Below are 18119 nucleotides of genomic sequence, written 5' to 3' on the forward strand. Positions count from 1 at the left end.
TCATTGATATCCACAGTTCCCTGTGAAATAACTATTACACGTATCTTTCAAATAATAGCAATGTAAGTAACGATTATTGACTTAAAATAGTAAATATCAATATAAAAAAATTTTTCTTTGTCCATTATAAAATGGTTAAGTTTGATCAAACTCGAATTGGAAAGACTGATCTAAGCGGCTTTTAAGTATATGAAAGTTTATTAAATTATTTAGTAAATACGGGATTTATCAAATTAGTTCAACAATATCATTCGGTATGTACCGATTTAAACTAAACAAGTCAACTTTTATTTATTTATTTTCAAGTGGCGCAGCACCGTCACAAATGTAATATGCTTTATAATATTGACATCTACGGAGCGGAAAAGGTGGTATTCATTTTTCTATTTTGCGTTTATATGACTAATTATGTAATCTCTATAATAGACCATTTCGAAAATTCCTATTTCTTTTATATGACATTCCAAATTTGGTATTATAAATGGCGATTTAGATTGATAATAATTTGCTAATCAATATATTGTAATTCAAAACTTCGGACTCTAGTGTTTTAATATCTCCATTTATCAATAACAATAAAAACTTATATAAGTCTTATTTTTGTCAGCATCCCATAGTTATACTTAATAAATAATAAGTTAATAAGTTTCGATTCCTCTTTTCGTTATAATGTCATCAAAAAATTATGGACAAAAAACTTGCGGAACACCGTCATATGTTCAAAAATTTCGTTTCGAGAATAAAATAAAAAAAAGGAAACCTTTAAAGAATTGTTACGACTGCAGAGAAATGAACGACTCTGTCAAACTTTTTTCTAGTAAAGTTAATAAAATAGAAGAAGTTATTAACAATTTTTATAAAAATCCCATAAAAAAGAATAAGAATAATCAATTTTCTATTTTTAATGCAAAATTTACTTTAAATAATATTCCTTGCGAATTAGAATATGATTTATCGAAATTTTCTTTAGAAAATTTACATAAATTGGTAATTTTTACAACTCAACATTGCAATAACGATAATAAATATTCATCTTCTATTTCTTCTAATGAAGATATTGATGAAAAAAAGTGATGATTACTGTCGATATTTAACGGCAAAATCGACTTTCGGGCAAATTTATTTATTCTTTTCCTAAATTTATTAAATAATTTTCACAAACACAATTTTTATTTATTCATTAAGGTTTATTAAGAAATTATTAAGATATTTAGAATTTTTTATGATCAAAATTTTTATGTTATAAAATCACATTCCGTCTTTTTCTTTTACTAGTTTGGTTTATATAAACCAACCTTTTACGTTAATTCTTCCTTTTTATTTAAATGATATATATGGTTTTAATATTTGGTACTAGTTTTTTTGATGGTTCTAATTTGATATTTCATTAGTGGTTCTTTATCACATATTTATTATGAAATATGAAGTTTTTATTCGTCAAATTCAAAAAAAATATTGATGAAATATTACATATATTTGATCAATAATATCGTCGAAATTTTTTTTTTTTATATTAAAAGTATTACATTCGTGAAAACTAATCTTATAATGTAATTTGTACATTAAAATATATTCTATTAATAAATAAATTTAAGTAAGAAATTGAACGATTCTTAATGACAAATTTGAAATTTCATCATCTATTTCTGCTTTGTTCTTGCATCGACAAAAAAAAGTTTTTTCTTAAATCAGAAATCTCAACGTGGAAGTAATTGTTGCGGTAATCAAAAATCGATCATATGATGTCACCGTATTGTGGTGGCGCAGCAATTTCAAAAAATAAGAATAGACTTTATATTTAAAACAAAAAAATATCACTTTGGCAATCATTTACAAAATGGTTAAATTAATTTATTAAAGCTTATATTTTTTGCAAAATTTTATGTGCCAGCATTACACACTTCGTTAGATCCTTTGTCGATCAAGTTGGGGTGCATAAGTTCACATATAATTTCATGCGATCAGCAAAATCTCATACTTTAAACAATATCAATGGTTAAAAAAAATGTATTTTAATAGGTACAGAATGTAAATGATATATGATATTTACAGTTCACCCTTACTAATGAAGGGTACAGATTTTTTCTTTTTTATAAATAATTTTTAATATAATGAATTTTAAGGTAAGACTTTTCGTACTTTGTAATCCGAATTTATTTGTTAGATAAAATGATCTCCAGGATTTACCACAAAATCTCGACAACCATAATATTCATAATATTGACAGTCTACAATCCCGACGCCAAAATCCTGATAAATCCAAATCCTGGTTGAATCAAAATCTCTTGATATTCACAAATCCTGACAATTAAAATTCTTTGACGGTCAAAATCCCAAAGTTTTTTTTTTAAAAAAAAATTATATAAAATTTATAAATTTCTAATTAAACACATAATTTTAAAATGCAGGGTCACAGTAAGGATATATTAGCTAATATTTTAGGGGGGGGTTAAGCAAAATCTTACGTGATACAAAATTAAACATTTTTATTGGTTAAAATTAGTATAATTGAATTCGCAGATCGGATGATATTTTAACCCCACCCAATAACTACTATTTATTTGGTTAGTATTAACGCAAAATATTTGTAAATTTTATCAATACTGTTACGATTGGCGACGAAGTCGTGATATAACAGGTGATCAATGATAATAGTCGGGAATCGGGATAATAATATTACTACCGGGATAATCAATGTCACATACGGGATGATCAGCATATCTACTATATAATAATTGTTTTCCTGTGTGACAGTAACGTTTAGACTACAATTTATACCTGTGTATCCGTAACGTTTAGACTACAAATTTATACGAAAGACTGTTTAACCATCGTACTGATCACGTGTATGTTTATCGCAGTGGGTTTCTTCAACGACTAGTATTAAATATTTAGTTAGTATTTTTATGTACTGTATATATAAATAGAGGTTGGAACCGACCAAAAAAACCTTAATCGATTAATAATCGATTAACCAAGGGCCCTAATCGATTAATAATCGATTAATATTAAAATATTAAAAATTTTTTTTTTTTTTGACCGCAGATTGCACCAAATTGTTTTTGATCATACATTTAGTTATAGGAAAGTCTTATTTATTATTGTTATCATTAAAAAATTAATACAAATTCTTCCAAGTTCGGAGAACACGTGACCAAAAATTCACAGCTCTGGGCCGCATTAGATAATTTGACCAGAATTATGGGTTGATAATTTTAATCGATTAACCGATTTTTGAGATAACTTAATCGATTAACCGTCTTAGTCGATTAATTAATCGATTAACCTTAATCGATTCCAAACTCTATAATATAAACGCGTTTAATACCAACTGATAATTATAGATATTGATAAATAACGTTTTGATAAATAAAGTTTTATTATTTAATTTGTTTGGTTATCTCATTTTTATATACACTTAACCTGTTGTTTTATTGTCATAATCCTTTATTTGTGTCTGATTGTATATGCTGTTTGGAATGCTATACTTTATTCACATTTGATCGAATTTATAGTCAATTTTGTCAATTGTAATTTTTAATTAAATTGTGTTTATTATCTTTACGTTAAATATCTTTATATTTATTTGCACACATACCTTCTGCCTACCCTAATTAATTTTTCGTTTATTCTTATAAACATTAAAGAACTGATATAACAATACCAATACTTATTCTAAACATAGTATTAAATCTTTATAACTCTGATTACTTTTATCACCTTTTTACATTTTAAAAAAAGATGGCCAAAAGTTAAGCTAATATATTGTATTTCTTCTCCATAAAAAAAGTAGATACGTTTTTTATACTGAAAGATACGTTTTATATATACTGAGGGATACGTTTTGAGATACGAAAAAATGCACCCGTTTTGTATACGTTTTGAGATACGGAATTGTGCATTTTCCCGTATCTCAAAACGTATACAAAACGTATCTTTTAGTCGGGATATTAATTTATTATAAAAAGCCATAACAAAGAAAAAATCTCTATCTCTATATATTATTACTTTATTGACTTATCATGATTAAAAAAACTTACACGTATAATAATTTTTCTTACAAATGCAAGAAATTTTATCCATGCAATAATATGACATTTTTTTACCTACTATCAATGACTATCTAAAATGTATTCAAAAGAAAAAAAGGTAAAATGTTCAATAAATTTTAACCGTTTCATAATATTAAGAAACATTAGACAATCTGAGAAATTTAAGATTTTCACTACGGAATTTGTCAAATTCATCTATTATTTCTTTACGGATATTATTCTGTTGTTCTTCAAATTCGTTTATTATTTCATTACAAAATTTCTCAAATCCACTTGTTGCATTATCACTAAAATCAATAAAAAACATTTAATAATTAATGTTAATACTTAATAATATACATATTTAATAAATTTGTAACATACTTTATGATCATTTCAACGTCACTGTCACTTATAAGACTACTTTTAGCTTCTGATTCAATTTCATTTGGTAATTTATCATTCAAATTATCTTCAGTTAAAATATATCCAATTAAGTCTATAGAACATTCTCTTTCTTCATCATCGATCTTTAAATTCTTGTAATTCGTAAACAGAAAACAAATATGCAAATCTATTTCAATATTTGTTAATGAGTTATTGATTCCATCAAATTCATTATATGTGATTTGAAAATTTATATATTCATCATTCCATCCGACTAATTTAATAATATTAATAGGTTCATAATTTGTTGAAGGGTAATATGCATGAACGGAAATAGTATATCCATGAGATAATGGAAAAGGTGTTTTTATGCAATAGTTTGATTTATTAGGTTGTATTGTAATAGACTCTCTAATGCAATCAACTTGAAATTTTCGATTATTTGAACTAAAAATTGATAATTTCGAAGGATTTCCAACAATCATCCATAAAATATAACATTTAGTTATATCAATACTTATATCTTTCGATTTTTTTATTATTGCATGGAATCCATTAAAATCAAATAATCCAAAATTAACACAAATCTGTTCTAATTTTATATTATTTTCTGTAATGATTGACCCAAATACTTTGTAATCATCATTTTTTAAGATTAATTCTGAATTTAAATTTATACGTTTGTAATGTACGTCATTATTATTATCTAGATCATTCAAATCAGTAATACCTGTCATTATTATTCTAAAATCATTTTTTAATATATCATCTATTTTTCTTTGTTGCTCTACTTTAAGAATTTTATAAAGTGGAATTATATTATCAAATTCAATAATTTCTAAATTATTATTTATATTTTGAATCCAATTAATTAAATCATTTTTTTCAACAACTTTTCCTTCTTGTGTTAAAAGATATGAAATATTTAAAGAATATAAAATGTTTAAATAATCTAAACGTTGCTCCAACGACGTAAATAACGGTGTTTCCAAAATAAAATTGATTGTATCACATTTACAAAAGGGACTACTTGTCAAAATACTTTTAAGAGATCTGCCCAATATAATTCTTTGAGGAAATATATGACCATATTCATTGAAAATATTTTGTAAAGCTTCTAATGGTTTAATACTATTAAGTGCATTTTCTATTAATTGTTCAAATTCTTTTGTGGGTTTAATATGATCCTTATTTAAGAGAATTTCATATCGTTCACACTTTAATAAAATATGAGCATAATCCTCATATTCCTTTGTATTATTACTTTTAATAAACGGAAAAGTACTTAAATCTTTAATCGAAAAAATGTTATTAGAGATTAAAATCACTTCCATATTTGTTGATGGAGTAGTCAATTTCAAATAAAGTTTATCATTTTTTAAATTTACTTTGGGAATTTCAATAAAATTTATAGCAATTTTTTTGCTGATTTCTATTTCATGATCATTATTAAATATTAACCCTTGAAAAAGATTAAAGTTTTCAGTCCAACTCATCAGATTATCATGCACCTCATCTCCGACCCACTCTTCTAAACTTAACCTCCTTACAAAATCATCAACTCCAGGTTGTTTTTCGTTAATTGATTCAATGTTTTCTATTGATAGTATACTATGTCTTAATTGAGTAACTGGGATAAGATTATTATAAGAAATTATAGCAGTCATTTTCCTTTGATACAAATCGGTCATCCACTTGGTCAATTTTTCATGAGTACTTAGTTCTTTTCCATCCATTGTTACTATTTTTGGTAAAAGACTTAGGGTAAATAAATTATTGAATCGAACTTCTAAAGAATATTTAACTGAATTATATACATAGAATAAATAAAATTTTAAAATATCAATCTGCGTCGAAGTAGCTAAATTAAAATCTTTGATAAATAATTGTCCACCAGCTAAAAATTTTCTTGCAAGGAAATGACCATACAATTCATGTGATTTTTCGTCATTACACTTATATTTTGAAAAAGATTCTACCAAACTTCCACTATAAATAATTTCGGCTATCGGAAAATTGATACACATATCCAACGGCTTATCATTATTAGAATTAATAGTGTATACTAAGGGTTGTCCCTTATATAAACTCATTTTCAAGTTTTCTCCGTCTTCAGCGATAATAGATCGTATACTTGGACGTATATTTTTTCCACTTAAAATTATACCATGATTCAACTTAAATTGTCTAATGATTTGTTCACCTGAGAATCCAAAAAATTTCACAATATTTTTCTTCAAAATATGAGATGACGAATGACTGGACATTTCATTGTAATCAAAATCCATTAAATTATTTTTATTTTCAACAAAAATTTCTTTATAATCTATGTAATCCAGGTTCGTCAAATTATCATTATCACAAACATAAGCTATTTGAATACATCGTTCGTTACCTCTTTCAGCCGCTTTCATATATAATCCAATCGCTTCAATTGCATCTTTTTTAGTTCCTATTCCAAATTGATAACAATAACCAAGTCTACTGATTGAATTAATGTGGCCTCTACTGGCTGCTGTTTTATACAACGAAAATGCGTTAAATTCATTTTTTTCTGTTCCTATTCCGTATTGATAACAACATCCAAGCATATACATAGAGTTAATATGTTCTTTATCACATGCTTCTTTATACAATTCGAACGCTCTAGTTTCATCGTTTTCCGTCCCTATACCGTATTTATAACAGTCTCCAAGCATATACATAGAACTAATATAATTTTTTTCATATGCTTCTTTATATAATTCAAATGCTTTAATTTCATTTTTTTCGGTCCCAATTCCATGCTGATAAAATTTTGCCAAAAAAAGGATTATATTTTGTAGTCGATCATTAATATTTAATATATTCAAATAATTGAATATTTTATCTTCGTCTTTGTTTTTTGATTTAATAGATTGCCTAATTAATTGAATACAATCATTCTCATTCATTCCTCTTTGAATAAAACATTCATATAATGGTAACAAATCGCTAATAAGAATTTCGATTGTATCCAAATTAATTGATTTTAGGTTAGAAAGTACTTGGTCCATATTTGGTCTATTATCCGGATTATTTTTCCAACATTCTTTGAAAGTTAAAATTAAATTAGAATTTGTATTAATAAAATAAGAACATATTTAATAATTTTAATGAAGAATTATACTTTGATATATATTAATATAATCAACTGGCGTATTAGGAATTGGAACTTCTCTTTTTCCATTTAAAATCTCAAACATTAATTCAAGTCTTTGATGAAGTGTATAGGATTTAAATGGTTTCTTTCCGGATGATATCTCCCATAGGAGTACACCAACGCTATATACATCCGACTTCTGTCCTTTATAATGATGATAATTATAATTGTCAATTTCTTTCTCTTGAAAATGTTGTGGGTCGATATAAGGTAACGTATTTTGAAAACTATAACTTTTAGATGATATTTCATCTACTTTATGTGAAAGTCCAAAGTTTGCAAATTTGATCGTATTCTGGTAGACTAGTATATTATCTGAATTCTAATTTATAAAAGAAGAGCAAATTAATAAATAATATATATTTAAACGTAAATCAAATACTTTTTTTTAAAAAAAAAATACTCGCGAGTTCACGATGAATAATATTTGCTTGATGCATATATGAAACTGCTTCAGCAATTTGAATGGCAAATTTCAATTTTGTATCCCAAATTAATATATTGAAATTATTTTTTAAATAATTTGCCAATGTTTCATCATAATTAGAAACAAACAAATAGTTTGAATCAGAATCCACAATATTTTCATTTTCTGAATAAAATAAAATAAAATTTATTTGAATTAGAATTATTATTTTATTAATATAATTAATAAGATGATAATAAAGATAGTAATACCTAAAAATTTAATAATATTTGTATTATTTGTACAAAAATTTTGTTTATGTATCCTTATCTAAATAAAAATGGTGTTGGTTTAATTAAGGTCGTTCCAAGTTACAAATGGGTAAAAAAAAAAATAGTATATATATTATATGATTAGATAGAGGGTATATATGAGTTATCATAACATTCAACCAATGTATTTTGGTAAACATGCATTTTTTTATCATTTTTTTTTCAATATAATTGTAAATTGGAATAAACTCCTAATATGTAAATATAATTTAACATACCTCTTTAATAACTTTGGAATTGCTCGTCATTTCGCAAAAAAAAAATATTTGAAAAAATCGGTAACGTAATAATAGACTTATAAATCATATGATTGCAAGCATTAATGTCGATCATCTCAGCCTAATAATCTGTGAAATGTTGATTATGTTTTAATTAGTAAGATCACTTACGTAAATACGTAGATCCATATTGCTTTGGGATCTTATGCATTATTGTTCACAAAAAATTTATTTTTAGTTTTAAGTTCCTCTTAATTGTAAATTAAAAAAAAAACTTTTGTTACAAAAAATCAAAAATTATTCTTAAAATGACATTCGTTATTATTAAAACTGAAGGCGACCCAAATTCAAAAGTTTATCCTTTAGATTTAAAGAAAACATTATTAGATATTCGTAAACAACTTGAAATAATTAATGATGAATTATTTTTTTTAAAAAAGTTTGACGACGAATTTCATGAAATATCACTTAAGAGTGAAGGAGATTTTTTATTAGAACAAGTAATAGGTGTAACTGATGATAATTCAAAACGTATTTTATATTTAAGGAAAAAAAAATCAAGCTTTGATTGGAATATTTTGAATAATAAATATAATTTGGATTATGGATGTATTATGAGTTTTGATGGAAATAAGAGGGTTAATAAAAGAGCGTTCAAAATGAAGAATTGCGACATAATTGATATTGGTGATAAAGGGTATAAAAAAGATAAAATTGGATTTGATTCAAAAGAAGATTGGATGAAAAAAACAAATTTATTTATTAATGATGATGATATTAACATTGATATTTTGAATTTTGTTAAAGTTGGATTTTCATATTCACAAAATGAAAATTTTAATGAAGAAATTAAATCAGTATATAAATATTTAGAAGTTGGGAAGGTATTATTAAGATTTCATAAACATTTAGAACCAACTGAAGAATTTATTAAAGCAGTAGATAATGCCGCTATATCTGAAAATCCTATGGAAGAGTTTAAGAAAATAATTGAGGAGTACGGACAATTCATTCCAACTGAAGTTATTTTGGGAGGAAGAGTTTATATCAAAGATATTGAAAAGTCATCAGAAAGTTCCACAAGTAAAGAAGCTTCTGCGAATATAACTAAAATACTAGAAGGAAATTATAGTAGTACGAAGAAAATTTCAAAATTCTATAACTTTAATTTCATAAAATTACTTGGAGGAAAACATCCTGATGGTAAAAATTTTGATGATGCTGCTGAAAAAGATTGGATAGAATCTTTGAAAGATTATCAAAATTGGGAGTGTATTGAATACAGGAATCCTATTAGTATATTTCAATTTATATCTGATGATTTACGTAAAAAATCCTTTATGTCCATTGGAAAAAAAATACTTTATACAGGTACTGAAGATTGTGATTATGATTTATGTATGCCTGGAATGTACCGAAATATTGGATTGAATGAAATGTCATCATGCATAACAAGGATTATTCAAAAAAATAAAGATGCTGATTGTGATATTTTTGCAACAGTCATTGATACTGAAGATTCAAAAGATGTTTTTTTTAACTGTCAAATTTATTATAATGCAAAAGGAGTACCAAGTATCATTATTCATGGTATTCAAAAGGAGTTTCAATCATATAAATATAAATTGAAAGTTGGTGTGATGGTTATTGGTTATGATATTGATTTTAGTTTCATTCTTTCTGATACTAGGGTTGAATTAATAAAAGAAGAATGTGATTCACAAAATCAATATAGTAAAAAATTATATCTTAAGTATGATTTATATGATTTAATTGCAAAAAAAAATTCTTTCTTTGGAATTCCTGTATTGAGTGATTTGAATTTTTCAAAGAATAATTCATTCACAATTGGGCATAATTTTTGCAATACTCAATTAGATATAGAAGATAAAGAGGAAGAGGAAGATATTGAGGAAGGAAAAGGGAGAGGAAGAGGAAGAGGAAGAGGAAAAGGAAGAGGAAGAGGAAGAGGGAAGGGAAGGGGGAGAGGAAAAGTGAAAGGAAAAGGGAGAGTGATGGAGATAGATAAGGAAAGTAAATCTACAATAAATATATTTTCATATTGCTCAAAAACAAATTGTTATATTAAATTACCTAAATTTACTTTTTATACATTCATTATTTCAAATAATCTTTCTTATAGTAATTTTAAATTATTTTCTTTGGAGCCCAATACATATAACAAGTTTAATATATTCAATTTTATTGATCTTAAAAGAAAATTTACTTCACGATCTATTAATCCAAGATGTATTAGTTTATATTTATCAGAAGACAAAAGTTATAATCCAATTTTTTTGAATCAAAGTAGTGAGCAAATCCGTGTAGAATATGTTGAATGTAAATGCAATAAAACATGTTCTATTTGTAAGGATAAAACATTAAAAATTTCTGAAAAGGACAATGCTGTATGTGTAGTTTATACTTTGAGGTAAGTGTAATTTATTAATTTATTTTTTTTGTTATTTACTTGTTTGCTTTCATAAACTAAATAAAACAATTCTTTTATTATTAGTGATAATTAATTTATTAAACTAGCTATGATAAATGATAGATTATTTTTCTTTTGTATAATTTATGAAAATATGAGCTTATACTTATGTGCGGTTACATATATAACAATGCACTTCCTACTTTATTCCATAAATGTATAATTAAAAATGTGAAAACAAAGTTTATTAGCAGAATAATGCAAACCTATTAATTTTTAAATCTTTATTTATTTATTCCATTATCTACTACGATAATAATAATTCAGAACGGTGTATATCAAGATTTTACTTATGGTCCGTTATATCGAGATTCCGGTATATCGAATTTCAAACTGTGTATTTACTGTTTAACTTTGAGATCACATTTTAGTTCACACTTTAGATCATAGCAGAATACACTTTTTTTGGGTTATTTGAATAACCGTAAGTACTACTTTTTGTCGTATTTAGAGACAATAATTAAGTTATATATATTTATTTGTAAGAAATTAAGAAATTGTTTTTAAGTGCTCAATAAACCAATAATCATATTTTAATGTAGTTTTTAACTATAGACGATAAAAACAAGTCAAGAGAATATTATTAGCGGTTTTATAGCTTTGGATTATTTACTTGCTAATACTTTGTTACCATGTAATATTTACGTATTTTTGTATAGAAATTTTTTTCCAATCGCTTTATTCAATACTGTATGAGAGTGATTTACACACTAATGCATGAAAATACAAATACATACATGCAAAAAATCCCACCCGCGCCGTGCTGTGCAATGGATTAACATTCTATGTTTTATTAAATACTAATATAACAAAAAGGTAATATACACCTAATAATGTAAAAAAAAAATCCGATTTGAATATTAATATTTGAATTTTTTAAACAGTTAGTTTATTGATTTATAATTTATTTCATTTACATTTGAATAAAATATATACGAATAATTAATCATTAATACAAAGTGACTGTATTTGGTGTTTTAGTGTTTGCAAGGCGATAATATTTTTCTAATATGATTCTTAATACAAACCCATAAATTCTCTTTGATTTTATTAGATCCCTTCTCTTCTTCATGATGTAACTGTTTTTGTTGTCTAATATTTGCTTGCAATTCTAACGTTTTAATCTCGATATTTTTTTCATATTCCTCACGTTCACGTGACCATAATTCAATCTCTATACGAAGTGCTTCTTCACGTGCTGATGCTTCTAGTTGTTTTCTATGTGCCACTTCTCTCGTATACATCGTTTTTGCTAATTCTTTGTTTATTCTTCCTAATCGTGCCATATAGTCAATTGCAGCTGAGTATTGATTTGTCTTGTATGAAGTAATTATTTTATCAGCCTCTGGAGATTCCTTCATCGATTTATTGTAATTTGATTCAAATAACTTCAATGCGTATTGTAAATCTTCAGCGTTCTGTGACAAAAAAAAAATTAAATTCTAACACTATTTGTTAAATAATAACAAAAATTAAGTTTAATTATACCTTAAATGAATTGTTCTCATTTGAGTATAATCCAATCTCTACGTATTCTATCCATAATTCTTTTGCAATATTTTCATTATAAATTGTTAATTCTTTGGAATTTCTCACCGCCAACTCCTCCTTAAATTTGCACATTTCTTTACCCAGTTGTTCGGTAAAATTACTTGCTTCCAATTATTTTTTTAAAAAATGTAATATTGACTTCTGAAAAACATTCAATATGTATCTTCATACATTTTTTCCATAAAATTGGGAGTTTTCCTCCTTCGTTTATCAGAGCATTCATTCTTTCTTTATATTTTTCTATGGACTCTTTTATTGCTTCTTGTGCAACAAATTGAATAACGGATTCATATTCAGAAGGAATTGAGAGAAGAGAAGAAACTTCTGAACTATTCATACGTTCAACGGTGTTTTCTAGAAATTTTACGAATGAAATTCCTTGCATGGTAGAAGAACCTATATATTTTATAGGAAGCTGAGAAAAAATTGATTTTATCGCGTTCTCTACTTCATTAACAAAATCTTCATCGAGTTCATCATTTTTAACTTCTTCCATATGTTGTAATAGTTTTTTTTGCATCCAGGGGGCTGAAGGCGATATGAATTAATATGTAAAATAGTCATGAATTGATTACAATTATAGTTGGGTGCCGTAACATTTCGACATATGCAATTGCTGAAACTATTGCCGAAATCCCAAACTATTAGACAATTACTAAATCTAGATTTAGGTTAAATTTTCAGTAAAATTAGGATTTTGGAAATGGCTTAGGATATTAACAATAGGTTTAGATTTTCAGATTTTGCCAACTATATAAACTAAAAGCTGAACTATTTTCAGTATATGGTCAATAAGTTTCGGCATATGAAGAGTTTCGGCACCCAACTATAATTACAATATCATTTACTTACTGGCAAACTAAAATTTAAAAATAGATTTGATGTTTATTAATCATAATGTAAAAGATTACACGAAAAATAAATAAATAAAATTAAAATTATATTTACCTATAAACATCAAAGTCGCTAAAGATTCGTTCGATTGCCATAGCAGCTATAGAAAAAATTCGAAAAATAAAAAAATTTGAAGAATGAATTATTTTGTTTTTGTTAATTACAATTTACAATTATATAAAATTTTCAATTTTGAATCTTTTAAATCACCTTCAACATTATTGTTTCAAGAAATAATCTTTCAAACTTTCTGGACTTTCAAAAATAAAATCACGTAATAAAATAACTAATCTTAGTAAAAAATCTCCATCCTTCGGTTCTTGAATGAATTCATTTAAATTTGTCATTAAACACAATTTTCCTATATCAATATTACCAACAATTCTATTAATATTATATACGAAGGTTGAAGAAATAACTAAACATAATATAAATAATTTTGTTGCCCAATTTGGATCCTGGTTAGGATCATCAATTCCTTCACTATCCAAAACGATAACGCGTTTCTGAATAGTTTTACCATCAGATTGTTCATTTGATAATTTGAAGGGTGGAGACCACATATATATTCCACGTGTACATCCCTCCACTCCTGGTCCAAGATTGAAACTGTCATGACGCCCATGCAATACATTCGCGAACCAAGATTTACCACGACGAAAAGAACCAACTGGGAATAAATGATTTTTTTTTAATGTAGACCTCACTTGAGTACCTCATATTAAAGAAATACTCACCAACAGAAATTATAGCAAGAGGTTCATTAATTTCCTGAAGGATATTTAATGCTTCCGGATTAAGAAGAATTTGACCAAATTTTCCATTTACAGATTTTTCGCTATAGCTCAATAGTTTAATCAGAGCACCTTCCCGAAATTCAATTCCTCTACCGAATCTATTACCATCTTTAGTAGAGTCGATAGGTTTAATACCTTCTATATCACTTAAAGAATTGAATGGTCGAGTCATGATTTTAACAAACAAGGCTTTTTGGGTTTGATTGATTTGGTTATTTCTTAAATATAATTTTAACGGGCTATTTTGTTCTATACTGATTAAGTCAATTTATATTATGTTATAAAAAAAAAGCTAGAGAAAATTATTAATTAGATGATGATGTATTGGTTTATTTGCTTACAAACCAGATCTTCAGAGAAAATGACAAAATTGTGAGGTACTATGTAGTGAGTATTTTCCCATCTAACCTTTTTATTTTATAATAGCCAAGATGATAGAAATATTGGGTATTGTTTATTAAACAATCTTTCGTCACTTCTTCAACATTAATTTGCAATATTTTCTGCGTGAAATTATAAATCTCTCAGAGTCGATCCAACAACTTATTCTTACCAAACAAGCTGGCCATAATTCTGGCCAAAGTCACGTGGCATAAGTTTCAATAATATTACCATACAATTTTACAATCCAGATTGTATATGAAACAATAGATGAACATATGCAAATATTAATTAATATGATTTGTAATTAATTATTAAGAGCAGATTAATGACACAGTTTTATTACGTACTGTAAATGCGCAACCATTCATTATATTCATTTAAATTTCTTTATAAATTGTCTAAAATTTTTTGTTAAATACTTTCAAATATTTATTATTGATTCATTTGAAATTCTATTATATGGAAAGTAATGAAAATTTTGAATCTACCGACTTCACCGACTTCATTGAAAATGGTAACAAATTTGGTGGAGGAATTGAATTTCGTAAAGGTGGTCCAATTCAATTATTGAAGTATGAAGAAGGATCTAAAAATAGAAAATTCGGCCAAATTCTTATTAATCCGGAAGCATTAAATATTCTTCAAGCAATTCGTGAGCCAATTGCTATCATTTCTGTTGGTAAGCACTATGTATTTGTAAATAAATAAAATGAGAGATAATTGTGAAATTTCCCGTGTAAAATATTTATTTCTTCCTTAGTTGGCTCTTTTCATCGCGGTAAATCTTGGTTCGCGAATGTATTGCATGGGCATCATGACAGTTTCAATCTTGGACCAGGAGTGGAGGGATGTACGCGTGGAATATATATGTGGTCTCCACCCTTCAAATTATCAAATGAACAATCTGATGGTGAAACAATTCAGAAACGCGTTATCATTTTGGATAGCGAAGGAATTGATGATCCTAACCAGGATCCAAATTGGGCAACAAAATTATTTATTTTAAGTTTAGCTATTGCTTCAACCTTCATATATAATATTAATGGAATTATTGGTAAAGATGACATAGGAAAATTGCATTTAATGACAGATTTAAGTAAATTCATTCAAGAACCAAAGGATGGAGATTTTTTACCAAGATTAGTTATTTTATTACGTGATTTTATGTTTGAAAGTTCAGATAGTTTGAAAGATTATTTCTTGAAACAGAGCTATTTTTGACATCATAATTTGTAAATTTGTAGCTGCTACGGCAATTTGTAAATTCTTTTGTGATTTTGATGTTTATGGGTGAATAACAATTTGATTATCATTTTTTTTTTTAATTCTCATTAATAAATTTATTTACTTCAACTATTTTTTTTTTTTTGTAAATTTTATTAGTTTATCGGTGAGTTTAAATATATGGTCAATACACCACTAAAACATTAACTCATCATTAATATCACATCCTTTTAGCCCCCGGGATGCAAAAAAAAATTATTGCAACACATGGAAAAGTTGGAACCAATGATCTCGACGAAGATTTTGTTAAAGAAGTGGAAAGCACAGTAAAAGCAATTTATTCTCAGCTTCCTTCGAAATATATAGGTTCCTCAACTATGAAAGGAGTATCATTCGTAAAGTTCCTGCAAAACATCGTTGAATGTATGAATGATTCTGAAACTTCGAATACAATTTCAATTCCTTCCGAATATGAATCAATTACGCAATTTGTAGCACAAGTAGCAATAAAAGAAGCTACAGAATTTTATGAAGAAAGAATGAATACTTTGAAAAATGAAGGAAAATTACCAATCTTATGGGAAGAATTTGAAGAAACTCATATTGAATATATTTCGGAGATTGATAAATTATTTTTTGAGAAAATAATTGGAAGTCCCAAACAAATAGGAAGTTTTGTTGAACAATTACATGAAAAAATATTTGAATTTAAGAAAGAATTTAGGAAAATAAATTCTAGAGAATTAATGATCTATAACGGAAATATAGCAAAAAAGGTTTGGTCAAGATATATAGATAATAAAATAAATTCATTTAAGGTATTCAGTCAGTGTATAAGATTCTTTTTGTCTTTGATTCAACAAATTTTATTGGAATCTAAATTTGTTATCTAATAACAGAACAATGAAGAATTTCAAGCTGCGTTGGAATCATTCGAATTAGCTTATGATAAATCAATGAAAAAATCTCTAAAGGCCAATAAAGTAATTACCTCATATAAGCGAAATCAATATCCAGCCGCAATTGATCACATGAAACAATTAGGAATAATGAACAAGAGATTAGCAGAGGCAATGTATTTGAGAGAAGAAACTGATAGATTACGACGAGAAGCATTTGAACGTACTGAAGCAATTCGTATAGAGACTGCAGCATTTGAACGTGAACGTGAAAAATTTAGAGAAAACTTTGAAAGTAAAATATCAGAATTGCAAAAAAACATAGAAGAACAAAGAAAATGTAATGGAGAAATGAATAAGGTACTTGAAGACTTTCAAAAAATTTGAGATGAAATAAATAAAAAGAAATCCAAATTTACTATTGCCTAGTTGACGACATCATGTCTTTCTCAGCTACTACAGTCATTTTACATGTGAGTAGTTATTATATTATGATAATTTACTTTTTGAACTTCTTATTTATTAATAAATGCATACTTTAAATTACGTTTCAGTATTACAGTCAAAAATACATAATCTTCGACTAGTTTGTGTGAAATAATGTTCGTTTCAACTATTTATTTTTTATTTTTATTTTTTTTTTATTTAGAGTACATATCAGTAATTAAACAATAAAACAACCTACATTTTTAAAAGTAATGTTAAATTTTTCCCACAAAGTTATTAGAGGTTGGAACCGACCAAAAAAACCTTAATCGATTAATAATCGATTAATATTACCCTATAAAAAAAGAATGTCCAGAAATTGTAGCTAAAAACGTCCGGAAAATGTTTATTTGTCTGGAATATGTCCGGAATATTGCAATATTCTGGACATTGGAAAATTTCCATTTTCCAGAAAATGTCCAGAAAATGTCTAGGAGGGTTCAGACTCAGCGTCCAGAAAGTGTCCGAAATATTGCAATTTTCTGGACGTTTTCCGGACACATGGACGTTTTCCGAATGTTTTTAGCTACAATTTCTGGACATTTTTTTTTACAGGGTTAAAATATTAAAAATTTTTTTTTTTGACCGCAGATTGCACCAAATTGTTTTTGATCATACATTTAGTTATAGGAAAGTCTTATTTATTATTATTATCATTAAAAAATTAATACATACAAATTCTTCTAAGTTCGGAGAACACGTGACCAAAAATTCACAGCTCTGGGCCGCATTAGATAATTTGACCAGAATTATGGGTTGATAATTTTAATCGATTAACCGATTTTTGAGATACCTTAATCGATTAACCGTCTTAGTCGATTAATTAATCGATTAACCT

The 18119-nt window shown here is 26.4% G+C and overlaps 7 protein-coding genes across 7 annotated transcripts; 4 read left to right on the forward strand and 3 right to left on the reverse strand.

The window, feature by feature from the left end:
* Positions 1-669: 669 nt before the first annotated feature.
* On the forward strand, positions 670-1074 carry OCT59_019038 (uncharacterized protein; the record flags this gene model as incomplete). Its single annotated transcript, XM_025316298.2, has 1 exon — positions 670-1074. One exon carries the CDS (start codon positions 670-672, stop codon positions 1072-1074), a length of 405 nt encoding a protein of 134 aa, XP_025180777.2.
* Positions 1075-3990: 2916 nt separating this feature from the next.
* OCT59_019039 (uncharacterized protein) lies at positions 3991-8585 on the reverse strand (the record flags this gene model as incomplete). The annotated part of the gene is made up of 6 exons (XM_025316297.2): positions 3991-4339; positions 4416-7488; positions 7567-7921; positions 8007-8191; positions 8278-8335; positions 8556-8585. The coding sequence occupies 6 exons, from the start codon at positions 8583-8585 to the stop codon at positions 4186-4188; spliced, it is 3855 nt and encodes a 1284-aa protein (XP_025180776.2). The 3' UTR covers positions 3991-4185.
* Positions 8586-8863: 278 nt separating this feature from the next.
* OCT59_019040 (uncharacterized protein) lies at positions 8864-11080 on the forward strand (the record flags this gene model as incomplete). Its single annotated transcript, XM_025325528.1, has 2 exons — positions 8864-10986; positions 11071-11080. The coding sequence occupies 2 exons, from the start codon at positions 8864-8866 to the stop codon at positions 11078-11080; spliced, it is 2133 nt and encodes a 710-aa protein (XP_025180775.1).
* A 943-nt stretch (positions 11081-12023) lies between these two features.
* Positions 12024-13093, reverse strand: OCT59_019041 (uncharacterized protein; the record flags this gene model as incomplete). The annotated part of the gene is made up of 3 exons (XM_025325527.1): positions 12024-12464; positions 12535-12701; positions 12769-13093. The coding sequence occupies 3 exons, from the start codon at positions 13091-13093 to the stop codon at positions 12024-12026; spliced, it is 933 nt and encodes a 310-aa protein (XP_025180774.1).
* Positions 13094-13709: 616 nt separating this feature from the next.
* On the reverse strand, positions 13710-14460 carry OCT59_019042 (uncharacterized protein; the record flags this gene model as incomplete). The annotated part of the gene is made up of 2 exons (XM_025325526.1): positions 13710-14161; positions 14229-14460. 2 exons carry the CDS (start codon positions 14458-14460, stop codon positions 13710-13712), a joined length of 684 nt encoding a protein of 227 aa, XP_025180773.1.
* Positions 14461-15131: 671 nt separating this feature from the next.
* On the forward strand, positions 15132-15893 carry OCT59_019043 (uncharacterized protein; the record flags this gene model as incomplete). The annotated part of the gene is made up of 2 exons (XM_025310598.1): positions 15132-15351; positions 15433-15893. The coding sequence occupies 2 exons, from the start codon at positions 15132-15134 to the stop codon at positions 15891-15893; spliced, it is 681 nt and encodes a 226-aa protein (XP_025180772.1).
* Positions 15894-16138: 245 nt separating this feature from the next.
* Positions 16139-17182, forward strand: OCT59_019044 (uncharacterized protein; the record flags this gene model as incomplete). Its single annotated transcript, XM_066135771.1, has 2 exons — positions 16139-16714; positions 16796-17182. The coding sequence occupies 2 exons, from the start codon at positions 16139-16141 to the stop codon at positions 17180-17182; spliced, it is 963 nt and encodes a 320-aa protein (XP_066005030.1).
* Between the last annotated feature and the right edge of the window lie 937 nt (positions 17183-18119).

This window comes from Rhizophagus irregularis, chromosome 28 (assembly GCF_026210795.1).
Source record: "Rhizophagus irregularis chromosome 28, complete sequence".
Classification (NCBI taxonomy): Eukaryota; Fungi; Glomeromycota; class Glomeromycetes; order Glomerales; family Glomeraceae; genus Rhizophagus; species Rhizophagus irregularis.